At 41.2% G+C, this 17,973-nt stretch overlaps 2 protein-coding genes across 17 annotated transcripts in view; one reads left to right on the top strand and one right to left on the bottom strand.

Moving 5' to 3' along the window:
• The window catches only part of SPATA6L (spermatogenesis associated 6 like), a 48,805-nt gene extending 31,640 nt beyond the window's left edge, over positions 1-17,165 (bottom strand). For 3 of the 16 annotated variants that reach the window (XR_012002194.1, XR_012002195.1, XM_026001612.2), the window contains exons 1-4: positions 13,387-13,509; positions 12,542-12,679; positions 10,091-10,139; positions 5,915-5,956 (exon numbers count right to left, since the gene is read on the bottom strand). Coding sequence is in view for 12 of the 16 variants with exons in the window: in XM_026001612.2 (XP_025857397.2) it covers positions 5,915-5,956; positions 10,091-10,139; positions 12,542-12,571 (121 nt within the window). In the remaining 4 variants the exon portion in view is untranslated. The other 13 variants (XR_012002200.1, XM_072761675.1, XM_072761683.1 and 10 more) reach the window with 9 other exon arrangements.
• PLPP6 (phospholipid phosphatase 6) lies at positions 12,964-15,912 on the top strand. The gene has a single exon (XM_026001478.2). The coding sequence runs from the start codon at positions 13,036-13,038 to the stop codon at positions 13,942-13,944; it is 909 nt and encodes a 302-aa protein (XP_025857263.2). The 5' UTR covers positions 12,964-13,035; the 3' UTR covers positions 13,945-15,912.
• Positions 17,166-17,973: the final 808 nt, after the last annotated feature.

Below are 17,973 nucleotides of genomic sequence, written 5' to 3'. Positions count from 1 at the left end.
CTCATCTACTATCTTTGGAATCACAGGGATAAAGAAATTAAAACTGGAAAAGAGAAATAAAAGGCTGATGTTTTTCAATTCTCTCTCTCTGCTTTGGTCACATTCTAGAGTCCAAACTGCCACCCATTGTAAAAATGTCAGCATGCCTAGGAGATGCTATGGCAAGAGCCTTGGTTATAAATAATAAACATATACATAGGCTGAGCAGTTCTCATAGACCAAGTGAAATGTCTGAGAGAAATCAGTGTTCTGGGATGCCTGGGTGGCTCAGTGGTTGAGCGTCTGCCTTCGGCTCAGGTCGTGATTATGGGGTCCTGGGATCGAGTCCTGCATCGGGCTCCCTGCAGGAGTCTGCTTCTCCTTCTGCCTATGTCTCTACCTCTTTCTGTGTGTCTCTCATGAATAAATAAATAAAATCTCTAAAAAGAAAAAAAAGAATATCTAACACTTACAGAGTATATCAGAATTGACAGCTTGCTTCCCATGATGGAGTCTCATCTGATGCCTTCTTTACAGATAAGAAAACTGGCTCTGTGAGTAGATGACACTTACGATGCCACATGGCAAAGTAGGAATTCAAAATCTTATTATCTGAGGCAAGAGTTCTTTCACTGCTGATGCCTAGTAAACACCACTACAAAGTATAAAACCAACTCTGATTGAAGGAACGGGTGCCCCCCAAAATAGCATTTTATAGCTGGACTGAACATGCATGACTTCTCCCCAAGGAGAGGTTTTTATCAGAGATCAGTAAAAAGAGAATGCTAAGCTCCCAGTCAAACAGGATTACACTGCTGCCCCCCTGTGTCCATTCGCTTTTTCCCATCTTTGTAAACAGGAACCAGAGGAGTTTCCACCACTTCTAAGCCAAATCATTAGACAACTTCAAATCTAAAGCACTTATATCATTAACATAATGGTCATAATATGTCTTTTGACTCTAGGTGTGTTTGAAAGCAATGTGAATAAACATCCAACAATAAAATAATATCTACAGCAAAACGAAAAGTTAAGGACTTCAGCCAAGTGAAGGATTAGTTCCTGTAAACCTAACTGTGGCCCATATGACCCTACATGAGACAAACCATTCTTGTTTAATTATCTAGTAACAAGAACCAGCAGAGCAAGATGGCTCACCATCACCATCCTGCCTGGTACCACTAGTGTGATACCAGCAACACAGTGTGGGGCATGTTCTGAGTACACCCTCAATGAATATACGTTGGAGGGATGCCTGGGTGGCTCAGGGCATGATCCCAGGTCTGGGTAGTCCCGCATCAGGCTCCTGCAGGGAACCTGCTTCTTCCTCTGCCTGTATCTCTGCCTCTTTCTCTGTATCTCTCATAAATAAATAAATAAAACCTTAAAAAAAACACAATCTATAAATAAATAAATATATAAATAAGTAAATGAATGACAAATTAGTGGATCATTTTGTAATGCATCTGAAGTTGAGTGAAATTATTTTGAGCAATTCTAATTTAATGCTACTAGAAATTACAATCTCCAATACAAGGACTGTAGACAAAAGGAAAACAAGCATAATACAGCTTCCATCTTATATCTGAGTAACTTCTGAGTTATTAACCAATATGTATGCACCCAGCCTCAACATTCTCCATCATGACCTTGAACTCCTCTTGCAACCTTCTCAAAGATGGGTTTCTAGTCATGTGAAAAACATATGGCAATTTAAGATATGTTAAATTTTAAAAAGCAAGTTGCAGAACATGTATATTCAACCAACTTGTATACTATACATATATTAAATACTAGATATACATTCATGAATATATACGTGTGCATGTATATATATGTATGTGTTTTAGGTTTCATTGAATACTAAATGTATTCTTATCATTTAAGATAATTAATGTAGGGACACCTGGGTGGCTCCGTTGGTTAAGCGTCTGCCTTCAGCTCCAGTCATGATCCTGGGGTCCCAGGATGAGCGCTGCATCAGCCTCCCTGCTCAGTGGAGAACTTGCTTCTCCCTCTGCCTCCTTCCCCACTCGTGTTCTCTCTCTTGCTTGCTCACCCTCTCAAATAACTAAATATTTTTTTAAAATATAAGAATTTATACCAAAATGCAATGTTAACATATAGATATCACTCCACAAGGATCAAAGGGCACTTAAAGTCATGTTATACAAAAGAAAAGAAAGAAAAACTATGGGAAAATGGAAATTTTTAAGAAGTCAATTTTAAATTTTAGGTTATCACAAAACATATCTAAAGAGAAGGGGACAGAAAATATATTTTAAAGAAAGTATATATTTTGTAAACAATAAATTAAAATATAATATCCAGCATTAGCTAGGATATGGGCAAGAGGCATGCCATATACTACTGAATACAGCAATAATGGAAACTTGCTGGCGATCAGTTTACTCCCAGGTGACAAGATATGGATCGTTCAGTCTAGTACAGTCACTCCCCTTATCCACAGTGAATTATGTTCCAAGGCCTCAGTGGATGCCTGAAACAGCAAATTGTACTGAATCCTAAATGCACTACATTTTTTCCTATGCATACATACCCATGATAAAGTTTAACTTATAAATTAGGCTTAGTAAGAGATTAAGAACAATAACTAATAATAAAACAGAATAACTATAACAACAGACTATAATAAAAGTCATGGGAGGGCAGCCTGGGTGGCTCAGCGGTTTAGCGCCACCTTCAGCCGAGGGCATGGTACTGGAGACCTCGGATCGGGTCCCAGGTCGGGCTCCCTGTGTGGAGCCTGCTTCTTCTCCCTCTGCCTGTGTCTCTGCCTCTCTCTCTCTCCCACTGTGTCTCTCATGAATAAATAAATAAAACTAAAAAGAAAAAAAAAAAAATCCCATCCTGGAGCCTGGGTTTAAAAAAAAAGTCATGGGAATGTGGTCTCTTGCAAAATATCTTATTGTACTATATTGACCCTTCTTGTGATGATGTGATTTGCTAAAATGCCTACATAGTGAGATGAAATGAGATGAATGTCAGTAATTGTGACTCAGTGTTAGGCCACTACTGACTTCCTGACAATGTCAGAGGAAGATCACCTGCTTTTGGACCATGGGTAACTGAAATCACGGAAATCAGAACTACAGATACTGTAAATCTATTCTTTACAAATATACCAAGAGAAAAAAATAATTTCATAAATATGTAAAAAACAAAACCTAAATGTTTAACAATGTCAAGTTAAGGATAATTATAATACTATGGAAGAATGCATAGCTATTCAGGAATAACAAACTACAGACAACAGTGCACAATGAAAAAAGCAAAACTCCAAATATTATGTCCCAACTGTTCATGGATGTATAAAAACACATAAGTAAAATTTTTAAAGGTTTTATTTATTTATTCACGAGAGACAGAGAGAGGTAGAGACACAGGCAGAGGGAGAAGCAGGCTCCATGCAGGGAGCCCAATGTGGGATCCCAGGATTCCAGGATCATGCCCTGGGCCAAAAGGAGGTACTCAACCACTGAGCCACCCTGGTGTCCCAACATGTAAGTAACTTAATGAAATTCTTTATGGCCACTAAAAATAATGATGTACATCTATGCTTTTAGAAATGACAAAACATGGACACCCAGATGGCTCAGTGGTTGAGCGTCTACCTTTAGCTCAGGTCGTGATCTCGGGGTCCTGGGATTGAGTCCTACATCGGGCTCCCCACAGGGAGCCTGCTTCTCCCTCTGCCTATGTCTCTGCCTCTCTGTGTGTGTGTCTCTCATGAATAAATAAAATCTTTTTTTTAAGATTTTTTAAAAATTTATTCATAGAGATGCAGAGAGAGAGAGAGAGAGAGAGGCAGAGAAACAGGCAGAGGGAGAAGCAGGCTCCAGGCAGAGGGAGAAGCAGGCTCCATGCAGAGAGCCTGATGTGGGACTCGATCCAGGGTCTCCAGGATCACGCCTTGGGCTGCAGGCGGCGCTAAACCGCTGCACCACCGGGGCTACCCAAATAAATAAAATCTTAAAAAAAAGAAGACAAAACAACAATGATATATCATGGGGGAAGCAAAAAAGAGAAGAAAGTATATGTAACACTACTATGTAGAAATCCTGTATCTAGGTGTTCTGTCCACAGAGATATCAGGAAACATGTTCACCAAATTATAGAGATTTTCTCATCATTTGGGGATGCTTTTTGCAACAAGTAAAAACTGTAAAGCTATTTTCATTTTGGGAAGAGAAAAGGAAAAACCTATAACAGCAAAGATCAGAAAAGAATTAGACATGTTTCTGAGTTTTAAATATTCTCTGTCTCTCTTTCTCTCTCTCTCTCTCTCTCTCTCTCTCTCACACACACACACACACACACACATACATGAGTAAAAATCACCAGGAAACTAGCCAAATTGACATTCGAGACACATACAGAAAAAAAAGACACACGCAAAGCAAAGGCACCACAGAAAAGTTTCCTCCTAAAGTTCCATGATTCTAGCAATAACTTTTTCTGTAAAAGGCCAGATAGTAAGTACTTTAGGCTTTGCCAACCATATGGTCATAACTACTCAATTCCAGCATAAACAAAAGCAGCCAAAGATAATATTTAAACAAATGAGTATGGCTATGTTCCAATAAAACTTTATGGACACTGAAATCTGAATTTTATATAATTTCACATCACAAAATACTCATGTTTTAAAATTTTTTTTCCAACCATTCAAAACTGCAAGCACTGAAGACAGTTTGGCAGTTCCTTAAAAAGTTAAACACGGAGGTGCACTTGGGTGGCTCAGTCAGTGAAGTGTCCAACTCCAGATTTCAGCTCAGGTCATGACCTCAGAGTCATAAGATCAAGCCCCACGTCTCAGCATGGAATCTCCTTGTCCTTCTCCCTCCCCATGATTATGTGTGCTCGCTCGCTCTCTCTCTCTCTCAAATAAATATATTAAATTTTTTTTTTTAGAAGTTAAACACACAAGTACCATATAATACAAAAATTCTACTCATAGGCATAAACTCAAGAGAACTGAAAACATGTACTCGCACAACAACTTGTACATGAATGTTGATAGCAGTTATTCATAATATTCCAAAAGTGAAAATAACCCAAATGTCCATCAACCAACAAATGGATAAACAAATGGTATATCCATATAAAAGCATATTATGCAGCAATAAAAAGGAATGAAGTAATAATGATACTTGCCACAATGTGGATGAAAATATGCAAAGTAAAGAGGCCAGAAATAAAAGGCCACACACTGTCTGATTCCATTTACATTAAATGTCTGGAACAGGTCCTTCAACAGAGAACGTAGATCAGTAGTGGCCAGGGCTTTGGGAGAAGGGAATGGTAGGGACTACTAATGACTACGTGTTTCTTTTTGGGATAATAAAAATATTCTGGAATAAGATAGTGGTGACAGTTGCATAACTTTGTAAAGATAGTAAAACAACTGAATTGTACACTTGACCACAGTGAAGTGCACGAATTAAACAGATAGGATATGAATTTCAATTTTTTTAAACGTAGAAATTTAGTTCATGAGTCCTACAAAACAAACTGCAGGTGGTATGTAGCCTGGGGCCTATATTTTGCCAACCCTGCTCTACCATCTAATACAAAAGATAGCTTTGGGTTTTACACACACACGTGCTCCATAAATGAGAACAAAGCCAAAGGCAACAACTTGAAAGAAACTGAACCAAGATTTTATTATTTGATGATAATTAGATAAAGATATGAAAAAATGGAAAGTCAACTGCCTGTTTAAGTTATATTTACTGCCACCAAACCCATAAAGTTACTTTTCTGGAAATGGATAGGATTCAACAGACCAGTATGGGGGAAAAAGAAAGTGTTCTAGAAAGCACAACTTGTAAATACCAATCTCACTCTATCATGCCAAAGTCCTTTCAAAATAAAATAAGCTAATTTAGAAATGCATTTACTGCTACATTACCTGGAGATACTAGCTGTATTAATTCAAACCTGGTTAGGAAGCCTAAAAGGGAAAAAATGAGATTTTAATACCTTAGAAAATTGCTGGAGTTATTCATTAATTGCTAAGTTCAAGACTACCATAACATCCCATTTAAAATAATAATAATAATAATAATAATAATAATAAGTGCCATACCAACAATAATTTAGGTATTTCAAGAGCCAGTCATTCAAGGGCATGCAGTGAGAGTAACTGAGTCTAGAAACAGCATTTTATGCCCTGACAAGTATTGATGAAATGGATGCAATATCTTCTCTCCTAAAAAGGTATTCATAAGTCAATGACATAATAATCAACTTCTCATTTTAAAAATTCAAAATATGGGCAGCCCGGGTGCCTGCCTTTCGCCCAGGGCGTGATTCTGGAGTCCCAGAATCGAGTCCCACGTCAGGCTCCCTGCATGGAGCCTGCTTCTCCCTCTGCCTGTGTTTCTGCCTCTGTGTGTGTGTGTGTGTGTGTCTCTCATGAATAAATAAATAAAACCTTTAAAAAATAAATAAAAATAAATAAATAATTCAAAATATGACTGTTGTCCATTAACCTAGACAAGTTATAGTGCTTAAAACAGTATGTCTTCTGATTAATTAAGACATAAAATATACGTTTTTTATACTTCCTGAGTCCAAAATGCATTTACAAATAGGGAGCTCATGTACAAAATCTATAAGGACAAGAATAAAATTCAAATCTTAAAGTAATTCAAACATATATGGTATAACAATTAAAAATCAATAGAGATAATTCCAACAAAATATTAGAAATTAAAACATTGTAAAATAGACAATAATGGTGACAATTAAAGACACTTATTGTTACTAATACTGTATGATATATTTGAAACTTGCTGTGAGAGTAGATTTTTTTTTTTTTAATTCATGAAAGACACAGAGAGAGAGAAAGGCAGAGACACAGGCAGAAGGAGAAGCAGGCTCCATGCGGGGAGCCTGATGTGGGACTCGATCTAGGGACTCCAGGATCACACCCTGGGCCGATGCCAGATCTCAACCACTGAGCCACCCGGGTGTCCCAAGAGTAGGTCTAAAATGTTCTCAAAACAAAAAAGAAACAGTATTTTGTGATGTGATGAGTGTGTTAGCTAATGCTGTGGGGGTTATCATTTTGCAATATATAAGTATATCAAATCCACATATTGTATACCCTAAATTTTCACAATGTTATACATCAATTATGTCTCAAAAAAGCTGGAAATATATACAAGAAAAGTAAAATTGTTCCTTTATTGGCTTATGAAAAACATATGAACGTATGAAGATAAAATTTTAAGTGCCAAGAAATGTAACAGCTAAGACAGCTTGTGATTTTAGGTTTTCGAAGTAGTAAGAAGGAATATATATCTCTGCCAACCATCACTCCAATGGTAATGTTAAGCACTTCATTTGTCTCTCAAACTCCAAATTCCTTACATTCAATTAATTCTCACCACATCCCATGTTCATGGATTGGAAGATTTAATATTATTCGGGGGAAATACTCCCCAAGTTGATATACAGGTTCAGTGCAACACCTATCAACATCCTAGCTGGCTTCTTTGCAGAACTGACATGCTGATCCTAAAATTCACATGGAAAGCCAAGGAAATCCAAATAGCAAAACTGTCTTGGAAAGAAGAACTAAGGTGGAGGATTCACATTTCCTGATTTCAAAACTTACTTACAAAGCTACAGTAATGAAAATTGTGTGGAACTGGCATAATGATAGATATATGGATCAAGAGAATAGAATTGAGAGTCCAAAAAAATCCTTCCTTATGTACACTCAATTGACTTTCAACAAACGTGCCAAGACTATTCAATGGGGGTCACATACTCTTATCAACAAATGGTACCAGGACAACTGGATATCCAGATGCAAAAGAATGAAGTTGGACCCCTACTTCATGTTATTTACAAAAATCAACTTAATATGTGTCATAGACCTAAACATAGAAGTTAAAACTATAGGGATGCCTGGGTGGCTCAGCAGTTTGGCGCCTGCCTACAGCCCAGGGTGTGATCCTGGAGTCCTGGGATTGAGTCCCACATGGGGCTCCCAGAATGGAGCCTGCTTCTCCCTCTGCCTGTGTCTCTGCCTCTCTCTCTGTGTCTCTCATGAATAAATAAAATCTTAAAAAAAAAAAGTTAAAACTATAAAACTCTTAGAAGGAAACACAGACATAAATCTTTGTGACTTGAATTAGGTAATGCTTTCTTAGTTATGACATCAAAAAGTGCAAATAACAAAAGAAAAAAGATAAAATACAATTCATTGAAATTTTAACATTTTTTGTTTCAAAGAACACCATCAAGAAAGTGAAAAGAGGGGATCCCTGCGTGGCTCAGCAGTTTAGCGCCTGCCTTCGGCCCAGGGCATGATTCTGGAGTCCCAGGATCGAGTCCCACATTGGGCTCCCTGCGTGGAGCCTGCTTCTCCCTCTGCCTGTGTCTCTGCCTCTCTCTCTCTCTTTCTCTCTCTCTCTGTCTCTCATGAATAAATAAATAAAATCTTTTAAAAAAAAGTGAAGGGATCCCTGGGTGGCACAGCGGTTTAGCGCCTGCCTTTGGCCCAGGGCGCGATCCTGGAGACCCGGGATCGAGTCCCACGTCGGGCTCCCGGTGCATGGAGCCTGCTTTTCCCTCTGCCTGTGTCTCTGCCTCTCTCTCTCTCTCTGTGACTATCATAAATTTAAAAAAAAATTTTTTTTTAAAGTGAAAATATAATCCAAAGAATGGAAGAAAACATTGATCTATCATACATCTGACATGGGACTTATATCTACAATACACAAAGAACTCAATACACTACAAGTTCACTATACATTACAACTCAATAATAAAATACCAAATAATCCAAATAAAATATAAACAAAAGCTCTGAAAACACATTTCTCCAAATAAGATCTACAAACAGTTAAGAAGCACATGAAAAAAATGCTCAACACCATCAAACTACAATGAGATTTCACTTCAAACCCTCAAAGATGGCTACCAATCAAAAGGACAGGTAATAATAAGTGTTGGTCAGGATGTTGAGAAATGGAACCCTCACATGTTGCTGGTAGAATGTAAAATGATTACATGATTATAGATTATGAACCCAGCTGCTTTAGTAAAGTTTCTTCAGAGAGTAAGAATTACCATATGACCCAGCACTTCTATTCCTAAGTTTATACCCAAGAGAAATAAAAACATATGTCCACAAAAACACTTGTACACAAATATTCATAGCAACATTTTTCATCATAGCCCAAATGTGAAGACAACCCAGTGGTCCATCAACCAATGAATGAATAAACAAAATATGGTATAGCCATACAATGGAACACTATTTGGCCATATAGACAAATGAAATACTGACACATGCTGTAACAAAGATCAATCTTGAAAACATTATGCTAAATTGAACACCAATAAAAAATAAATTTATTATAAAAAAAGAAAACATGGGATCCCTGGGTGGCGCAGCGGTTTGGCGCCTGTCTTTGGCCCAGGGCGCGATCCTGGAGACCCGGGATCGAATCCCACGTCGGGCTCCCGGTGCATGGAGCCTGCTTCTCCCTCTGCCTGTGTCTCTGTCTCTCTCTCTCTCTCTCTCTCTGTAACTATCATTCTCTCTCTGTAACTATCATAAATAAAAAATAAAAAAAATAAAAAAAAAATTAAAAAAAAAGAAAACATTATGCTAAGTGAAAGAAGCTAGTCACAAAGGACCGACCATATGTTGCATAATTTCATTTATATAAAATATCAGAATAAGGAAATCTACAGAGAAAGATTTGTTAGTAGTTACCTAGGGCTGGGGGTGATAAGGAAGAATGGGCTTAGGGTTTCATTCTGCAGTGATAAAAATGTTCTAAAATTAATTACAGTGATAGTGACACAACTGTGTGAAATACAAAAACCATTTACTTGCAAGAAATTAATCAACAAACAAGTGTACCATCTAATAAATCCCATCTCTATCTAGAAAAGAGTTTATAATAGAATCAAAAACATGATTCAAATTTGATATAGACTCTCTTGAATATAAATATGGACCAAACATGGAAACATCACAACTTAGAATATAGAATTTTATATTTGTACATACAATTACATACACATGATAGTTGTTTTGTTTTGTCTTGAGAGTACTTACTTTCTAAAATGTCTGCTACAGCCCCAGGATCTGTTGCATTTTCAAATACCTGCAGGAAAAAAATGGTGAAAATAAATTTTCAAAGATTTATTAATACATGCTTATAGAAACTGTAGATTATATTCTTCCAAATAATTAACACATGCCAATTCCAGCCATATAATATTTTAAAATTCAACAGGAGTATCTTTAACAGGTATATGGTTAAAAATTCAACAAGTAATTATAGAACAAGAACACAATACAAAGTACAAGGAAAACCTGAGTTAGCTGAATCTACCACATTCTCAAAATGTCATCAACTTGACCTAGCCCTACAAGTTTGTTGCTACAAGCACATGGGGTATCAAACTCAGCGTCTTGCTTGAGTCTCTAAAAAAATCCTGCATACCACAGACACTCATTAACTGATGTTAACTGAATAAATGACTAGCAAATGGTTGTGCTAAGAAGGAACACAAGTAAAAATTCTATGTGTAACAAAAAAGAAAACCCATGTACTACTAGTGACAGTCCTACAGAATCCAAAATAATTAGAGAGCGGGAGGGCCTCATAAGTTTAAAGTATATCATGAAGCCCAAGACAAATGTTGTGATATGTATCTAGCCAATGCTAATTTGGCTTATTTTGTCCTTGAGCTTAATGGTCTGGGAGAGGACTGAAATTAAAAGCATACCACAACCTTTTCCCTAAACTCTGGAAGCCTATAACAAACAAAAGTTTTCAGCAGAGTTTAGTTTCAGGCATTTAAGCTCTTAAATGGTGTTTAAATTTAAGCATGGTTAAGGGCATCTGGGTGGTTCAGTGGTTGAGGCTCTGCCTTTGGCTCAGGTTGTAAGCCCAGGGTCCTGGGATTGAGTTCCACATCAGGCTCCCCAGAGGGAGCCTGCTTCTCCCCCTGCCTTTGTCTCTGCTTCTCTGTCTCTCTCAAAAATAGATAAATAAAATCTTTTAATAAATAAAATAAATGTAAGCATGGTTAAAATCTGCTCTTTTTTCTTTAAGATTTTGTTTATTTATTCATGAGAGAAAGAGAGGCAGAGACACAGGCAGAGGGAGAAGCAGGCTCCATGCAGGAAGCCTGACATGGGACTTGATCCTGGATCTCCAGGATCACACCCCGGGCTGAAGGCTGTGCCGCTGTGATTTTAAAAAATATTACAAACATCCTTAGTCTTTTAGAAAATTAATCCTCATCTCCTCTCCCAGTCTCAGCTGGAAATAGGTCATTTTCTGAGCAACACCAACCAGACCTTTATTTTTTTTTTAATTTTATTTATTCATGAGAGACACAGAGAGAGAGAGAGAGAGAGAGGCAGAGACACAGGCAGAGGGAGAAGCAGGCTCCATGCAAGGAGCCTGATGTGAGACTCGATCTCGGGTCTCCAGGATCACACCCTGGGGTGCAGGTGGCACTAAACCACTGCGCCACCGGGGCTGCCCACCAACCAGACCTTTAAAGGTGACAGGCTCTACCCTATCTAGACTTCCCATACTTAGTAACACCTCCTCCAAAAAGCAGCTCAGAGATATTGTTTGGGGGAAAATCATTAGACTCACAAAGGTTAAAACTGATTCCACCTCCAAATTCCAAAATGCAAACTTCAAAGAACTGTCTGTGATTCATAATAATGAAATTAATATTCTAAATCAAAGTGGGAAGGAGGTTGGTAATGTTCTATTAAAATCATGTTCAGAGCAACCCAGGTGGCTCAGCAGTTTAGTGCTGCCTTCAGCCCAGGGTCTGATCCTGGAGACCTGGGATCGAGTCCCACATCAGGCTCCCTGCATGGAGCCTGCTTCTCCCTCTGCCTGTGCCTCTACCTCTCTCTCTGTGTATGTCTCATGAATAAAGAAATAAAATCTTAAAGAAAAAAAATCAGGTTCATAGTCACTGGAATGAAACGTAGCTTTTATCACTGTAGCTAAATAAACCAGGGATGACCTAAGAAAATTCAATAAATCTGAAGAGGTTTGTTTTGTTACAGGATTTGAGATGCAGGATTTTACTGATTTGATTATAGCTTTTTTTTTCTTTTCATTATTTTTCTGAGTCCACAAAAGTTTGTTTCTAAGGCCACTAACTTCCTAATAATCCCTGTCATAAATGTAATGCAACTGCCTCTAACACCTCCAAGAACATTCAGAAAATGCTCTCTCTGTTCCAGTTACAAAATGCCGTGGGAATTCCAAGAATAGAAAACATCCACCAGGACATTTAGCAGCAGGTTGACAGAACTTGGCTCAGGCCTGCAATGCAAAAGCAAGTCCTCCAAGTCAGGTTTTGTGCTGTGCTGAGATGCCTTCAAGCCATTTATTTTATTTTATTTTATTTTTAAAGAAAAGGTACCAACTGACTTTACGAGAGCTGTGTTCTTTATAAGCACCATGAGATGCTCCCCGGACAACATTTAAACTTCTTGACTTGGCAGTGAGAAAGTCAAGATCACCTTTTCAAACCTCATGTTCTGCTGAATCATAATAGGGAACACAGAGGGAAAGCAGTCAGTCTCCAGGTACTGATTCAGGAGGTACACCCCAAGGTATACATCTTGCTTGTCAGGAAGGTACACCCCGGGACAAGAAATCTTAAAGAAGAAAACAAAGAGAGAGAACAGGTGTTCGGTTTGGTGGCTTGTTTGGTTGTTTGTGCACAGGAGCTGTTTTCCCTAACCTCCCACGACGACGTCATATTCCCCATCCCCCTCCCCCTCCCTCCCCCCCCACGACCCTTCCCCTGGACCTCCCACACCACCCCCTCCCCCGCCCCTCCTTCCCCAAGTGCCAATCCGTTTCCCCCCACGTCTCCGCCAGGTGTCACAATCGTCCTCTCGCCGGCTCCTCTCCCCGCCCCCGGGATGGCCGTGCGGAAGCGGAAGAGGCTGCCGGGCCGGGAGCGGTGCGCCCGGCGGGTCGGCTCCCGGGGTCCGGGCCCCCCGCCGCCATGCCGAGCCCCCGGAGGAACGCGGACGCCCGCCCGCTGGCCGCCGCCGCCTCGAGCAGCAGCAGCAGCAGCAGCCCCGGCAGCCCGGCCCGCGGCGGCGGCGGCGGCGGCGGCGGCGGCGGCGGCGGCAGGTTCGAGTTCCAGTCCCTGCTCGGCAGCCGCGCGCCCGGCGCCGACCCCACCTGCGCCCGGCTCCGCGCGCCCGAGAGCCCGGTGCACCGGCGCGGCTCCTGCCCGCTGGCCGGGCCCGGCCCGTCGCAGGCGCCCGCGGCCGCGCTGCCCGAGGAGGACCGCATGGACCTGAACCCGTCCTTCCTGGGCATCGCCCTGCGCTCCCTGCTGGCCATCGACCTGTGGCTGTCCAAGAGGCTGGGCGTGTGCGCGGGGGAGAGCTCGTCCTGGGGTAGCGTGCGGCCCCTCATGAAGCTGCTGGAGATCTCGGGACACGGCATCCCCTGGCTGCTGGGGACCCTCTACTGCCTGCTCAGGAGCGACAGCTGGGCCGGGCGCGAGGTGCTCACGAACCTGCTCTTCGCCCTGCTGCTGGACCTGCTGCTGGTGGCCCTGATCAAGGGGCTGGTGCGCAGGCGCCGCCCCGCTCACAATCAGATGGACATGTTCGTCACCCTGTCGGTGGACAGGTACTCCTTCCCCTCGGGCCACGCCACCAGGGCCGCCCTGGTGTCTCGGTTCATCCTGAACCACTTGGTGCTGGCCATTCCGCTGAGGGTGCTTGTGGTACTGTGGGCCTTCATCGTGGGCTTCTCCAGGGTGATGCTGGGGCGGCACAACGTCACTGACGTGGCGTTTGGCTTTTTTCTGGGCTACGCGCAGTACAGCATCGTGGACTACTGCTGGCTTTCGCCGCACAACGCCCGGGTCCTCTTCCTACTGTGGAACCAACAATGACACCACCTCATCCTCTATGGCACCAGGCGATCAGAAGGTTTCCGCATGCGATGACACCTACGACGTCAAGCAGCAGCAATCCTGCTTGTCCCTCTAAGGACATTTCAGGCTTCCTTTGGGATTTCAGGTGTCATTCCAAATCTTGGGGGGTTGCTAGGCTGGAGAACGTCCTGGCCATTGTGACCACAGCCATATTACAGGAAGAAAAAAAAAAAAAAAGAAAAGAAAAAAAAAGAAATCCCTCTATTATATATTCATTCAACCACTGTTTATATCTCCAGGACAACTGCAAAGAAAACAAGCTGGGGTGATGATAATCCTGCTGTTTTTTTTTTTTTTTTAAAGTTGACAAAAGTAAATTTTGTGTTTTGTAGTAATCCTGTAAGTCAACATATCACTTGTAAAGTGAACTTTGAAAAAAAACAAACCAACACGATCTTCATTCTGTAAATATACATGCAGATGAGCCACCTACTCATCCTAGTTCTTTTCCTGAGGTAAATTTTAAACAGTATATTAAGACATAGGTTTTTTTTTTCTCATGTATTTCCTGAAAATCTGCTGCCACGGGTGTCTTCTTAATCCTTATTTTCTTGATAAGCTTTCTTAGTATATTCTCTTCCATCTTTGTGGGATGGGTAGTGAGAAGAGATTATAGTGCATATCTTGGTTTCCTTTCCCTCTACCTCCTCAAAAACTCTCTAAATAGATCTTTATTTCCCATTACTTTCTAATACTATCTTTTTGCATTCAGAGAACAAGCCAAGAACTTACTTGAAGAAGAAACACTTAATGGTGGGCATGTCTACAATGCCCACAGAAAAGGAAGGATGGGACTATGATCGAATGCTTAATTCTGTTGACAAAGAGCGTGGTATGAAAGCTAACTGAGGACGTCAGGACCTAATCGTCTGGGGGTAGGCCTACCACATACTATGTCAGTGGACCAGTATGGCAGGAGATGGGGCTCTGTTGCCCATCATCTCTACTGAACAAAGAATAATGCTCCTCTGCTGAGGTAATAGGAAAATAACTTGATTCTTTGCAGTGCAAGGGCATAAACTTTCTCATATGTACCACAAGGATGACACTGTATAGCTTTTCATATGGAATTCAATTTCCCCATATATAGCATACTTTCGGTAAAAATATTTTACTTGAAATTCACCAGGGGAGCCCACTGTTACACCAGGCACAAGGGATAACTAACTCCTAAATGTCCCTTTACATTGACCTTTACATTCAAAGCAGTTTATCCACGGTACCTCCCCAAATCACAAGACCAAAGACGACCAAATGCAAGATGGACTCTGCTCACTATTCTTTGAGCAGGAAAACCAAGCAGCGTGTGTGCTTTAAATGCTGTTCTGCCTGAAAATAAGAATCTTTGAATTACTGGTGTTTTCAGATAGTGGTGAATTATTTTGACATTTATAAAGAGAAAGGATTTTTGGCCTTGGATGTGTCACATAGAATGGTGTGATGAATAGGCTCTGACTGGGGAGAAGTATGAATTTTCTGAGTGTGAGAGGCACATTGAAAGAGGAACAGCTACTCCTCAAAGTCAAACAAAATCATCTGTACTCCCACAACATCCTGAACAGACTACCTCTTCTCTCCCTGAATCAGCCAAACTGTAAAGCTTTGAGTGATTTGCTTTATTGTTTAATCTTATATCTTTTATTTTAATCCAGCAATATTCAGGCCAGATCTTTTGGAAAGCAGTAATGTTTCCTTCTGACGTGTTCACAAGTCTGAATATTGGGGGCTCAAAATTAGTTTTATCTTCTGGTTCCTGATTATACTTCTGGAATTCCTAAAAGTTTGCAGGCTTTTAAAGCACAGATCAATTCAGCTGATGTTTCTGAAGCACTCTAACTACTATAGAGTAGAAAATGATTTTACTGTCAATTGTACACTGAGGAATGCCTTTTGAAAATTAAAATAAAAATAACCAATAGCATTGAATGAGTGAGATGAAAACTTGTCTAATTTTTGCCTTGAGGAAGAAGAAGCCTGCTTTAACAATCAGCTTCTCAAGAATTCCTTCCCTTGACCGCAAAAGGTTGAAAGTTGGCACTTGATGTAGCACAATATGATAGAGTCTGGTCCTACTTGCCGTCAGTGAAATGGGACAAATCCAGGAAATTTTTGTCTTCTTTTCAGAACGATGTATATGATGAAACCACAGCACTTGTCACTTGTATGGAGGCTAGCCAGGTTCTCCATGGCTGTAACTTACCAACATTGTGCTGGTAATCATGGCCAGTAGAGAAGCCCCTAGAGCTGGGAGGCAAAGCTGCATGATAGTCTGTCACCAGCTATGGATGGAAGGATTGGAACACAGAAGCTGAATTCATGATAGTGATAGATCCCAAACAGGAACAATGCAGTCACTGGGCCACAGGATTCAGTGGGTTAATTATAAAACAGGTGTTGACTGATTGACTTCCCTTTTGGAATTAGCAAGCCAGAGCCCTCTCTAGGGGAAATACCTAGAAAATACTCGATTGGTTCATAGAGGTGGCAAGTTATCAGGAAGTGACTGGACTTGCTGAAATTGAATTTTTCCCTCACTATTTAAAGGAGGGTTTTATTTATTTTTAATTCTTTCACAAATCTTTATCCTGGAAAAAATAATAAAATTCTTCTTCGATATAATGCAGGGTTATTCTAAAATAACAGGAAAATTTAGGATAAAGCTAACAAGTCCCTTGGGGGGTAAATGTTTAAAGGCTAAGAAGTCAGGGAAGACCAATGTAGAAGATCTTAGGGACGCAGAGGTACGATCTGTCCCAAAGGATAATGATGTGTGTGCGGTGAGGTGGGGAGGAGGTGATGAAAACGACCCGGACCATTTGGGAACCCCGGGGAAAGAGTCCGATTTGGGGGCCAGGAAGCGACTTCTCTTACCGCCCGGATCTGTAGTTCCACCACCACTTCCAGAGGCATCGTTCCCTGCGTGGGCGAAAGGACTGGAATGAAAAGATCCTTTTGTGCTGAGCCTGGGACCGATTTTTTCTTAGTTTAGCTCAATCCCTGGGCAAGTGCTCTCAGCAGCTTCCCGAGCCCCGCGCCCCCTCCTCCCCCCATCCGGCCCCGGGACTCAGCCCTGGTCCCTCCCACCCGGACGAGTCTCACACTACGGGAGCTGGAGCCCAGGCTTCCAGAAGGCGGGAGCACCGCGTTGCCATGACGACTCAAACCCGCAACCTTCCACCTGGAACGGGCCAAGCTCCGCGCAGGCGCAGTCGGGGCGGAGCGGGCTCTCCCCGCGGGGCGCGGGCGCGAGCGGGACCCGGTGCAGCCTCGCTGCGGGGATCGCCAGGTGCTGCCAGGGCCCCAGTTTCCTTTCCCGTCACCTCTCCGGATGGCCCCCGTCACTATGCTAAAATGATTACTGCGTCCACTCTGAAAGGGGAATATGATCATTAGCTTCCTTATCATTTAAGAGCTACCCATTTTTAGTAGTTCAGTGACCGCCAAGTCCTAGAATCAATTTTTTTCTTCTTCTTTTTTTTTTTTTTTATTTCACATTTGGCTTCTTTTATTCTCAACAATATTCCTGCCATATTTAACATATTCCTGAAAGCTTGAAACATTTTTTTCTAATTTTACCTTTTTATTTAAATTCAATATGCCAACATATAGGATAACACCCAGTGCTCATCCCATCAAGTGCCCTCCTTAGGGCCTGTCATCCATTTACCCCATCCTCCCACCCACCTCCCCTCCAGCAACCCTTTTGTTTGTTTCCCAGACTTAGGAGTCTCTCATGGTTTGTCTTCCTCTCTAATTTTTCCCCACTCAGTTTCCCTCCTTTCCCTTCTGGTCCCTTTCACTATTTCTTATATTCCACATATAAGTGAGACCATATAATTGTCTTTCTCCAATTAACTTACTTCACTCTGCATAATACCCTCCAGTTGTATCCATGTGGAAGTAAACAGCAGGTATCCATCTTCTCTGATGCAAGCCCTGGAATTTCTTAACAATTCTAATTCATAGAGTAGCCTGTCCCTAAAGGCA

Source organism: Vulpes vulpes, chromosome 1, assembly GCF_048418805.1.
Source record: "Vulpes vulpes isolate BD-2025 chromosome 1, VulVul3, whole genome shotgun sequence".
NCBI lineage: Eukaryota > Metazoa > Chordata > Mammalia > Carnivora > Canidae > Vulpes > Vulpes vulpes.
This window is presented reverse-complemented; position numbering and strand designations above follow the sequence as displayed.

Excerpts from the sequence above, each read along its gene's own strand:
- PLPP6 (XM_026001478.2), top strand. The coding sequence starts at position 13,036 with ATGCCGAGCCCCCGGAGGAACGCGGACGCCCGCCCGCTGGCCGCCGCC.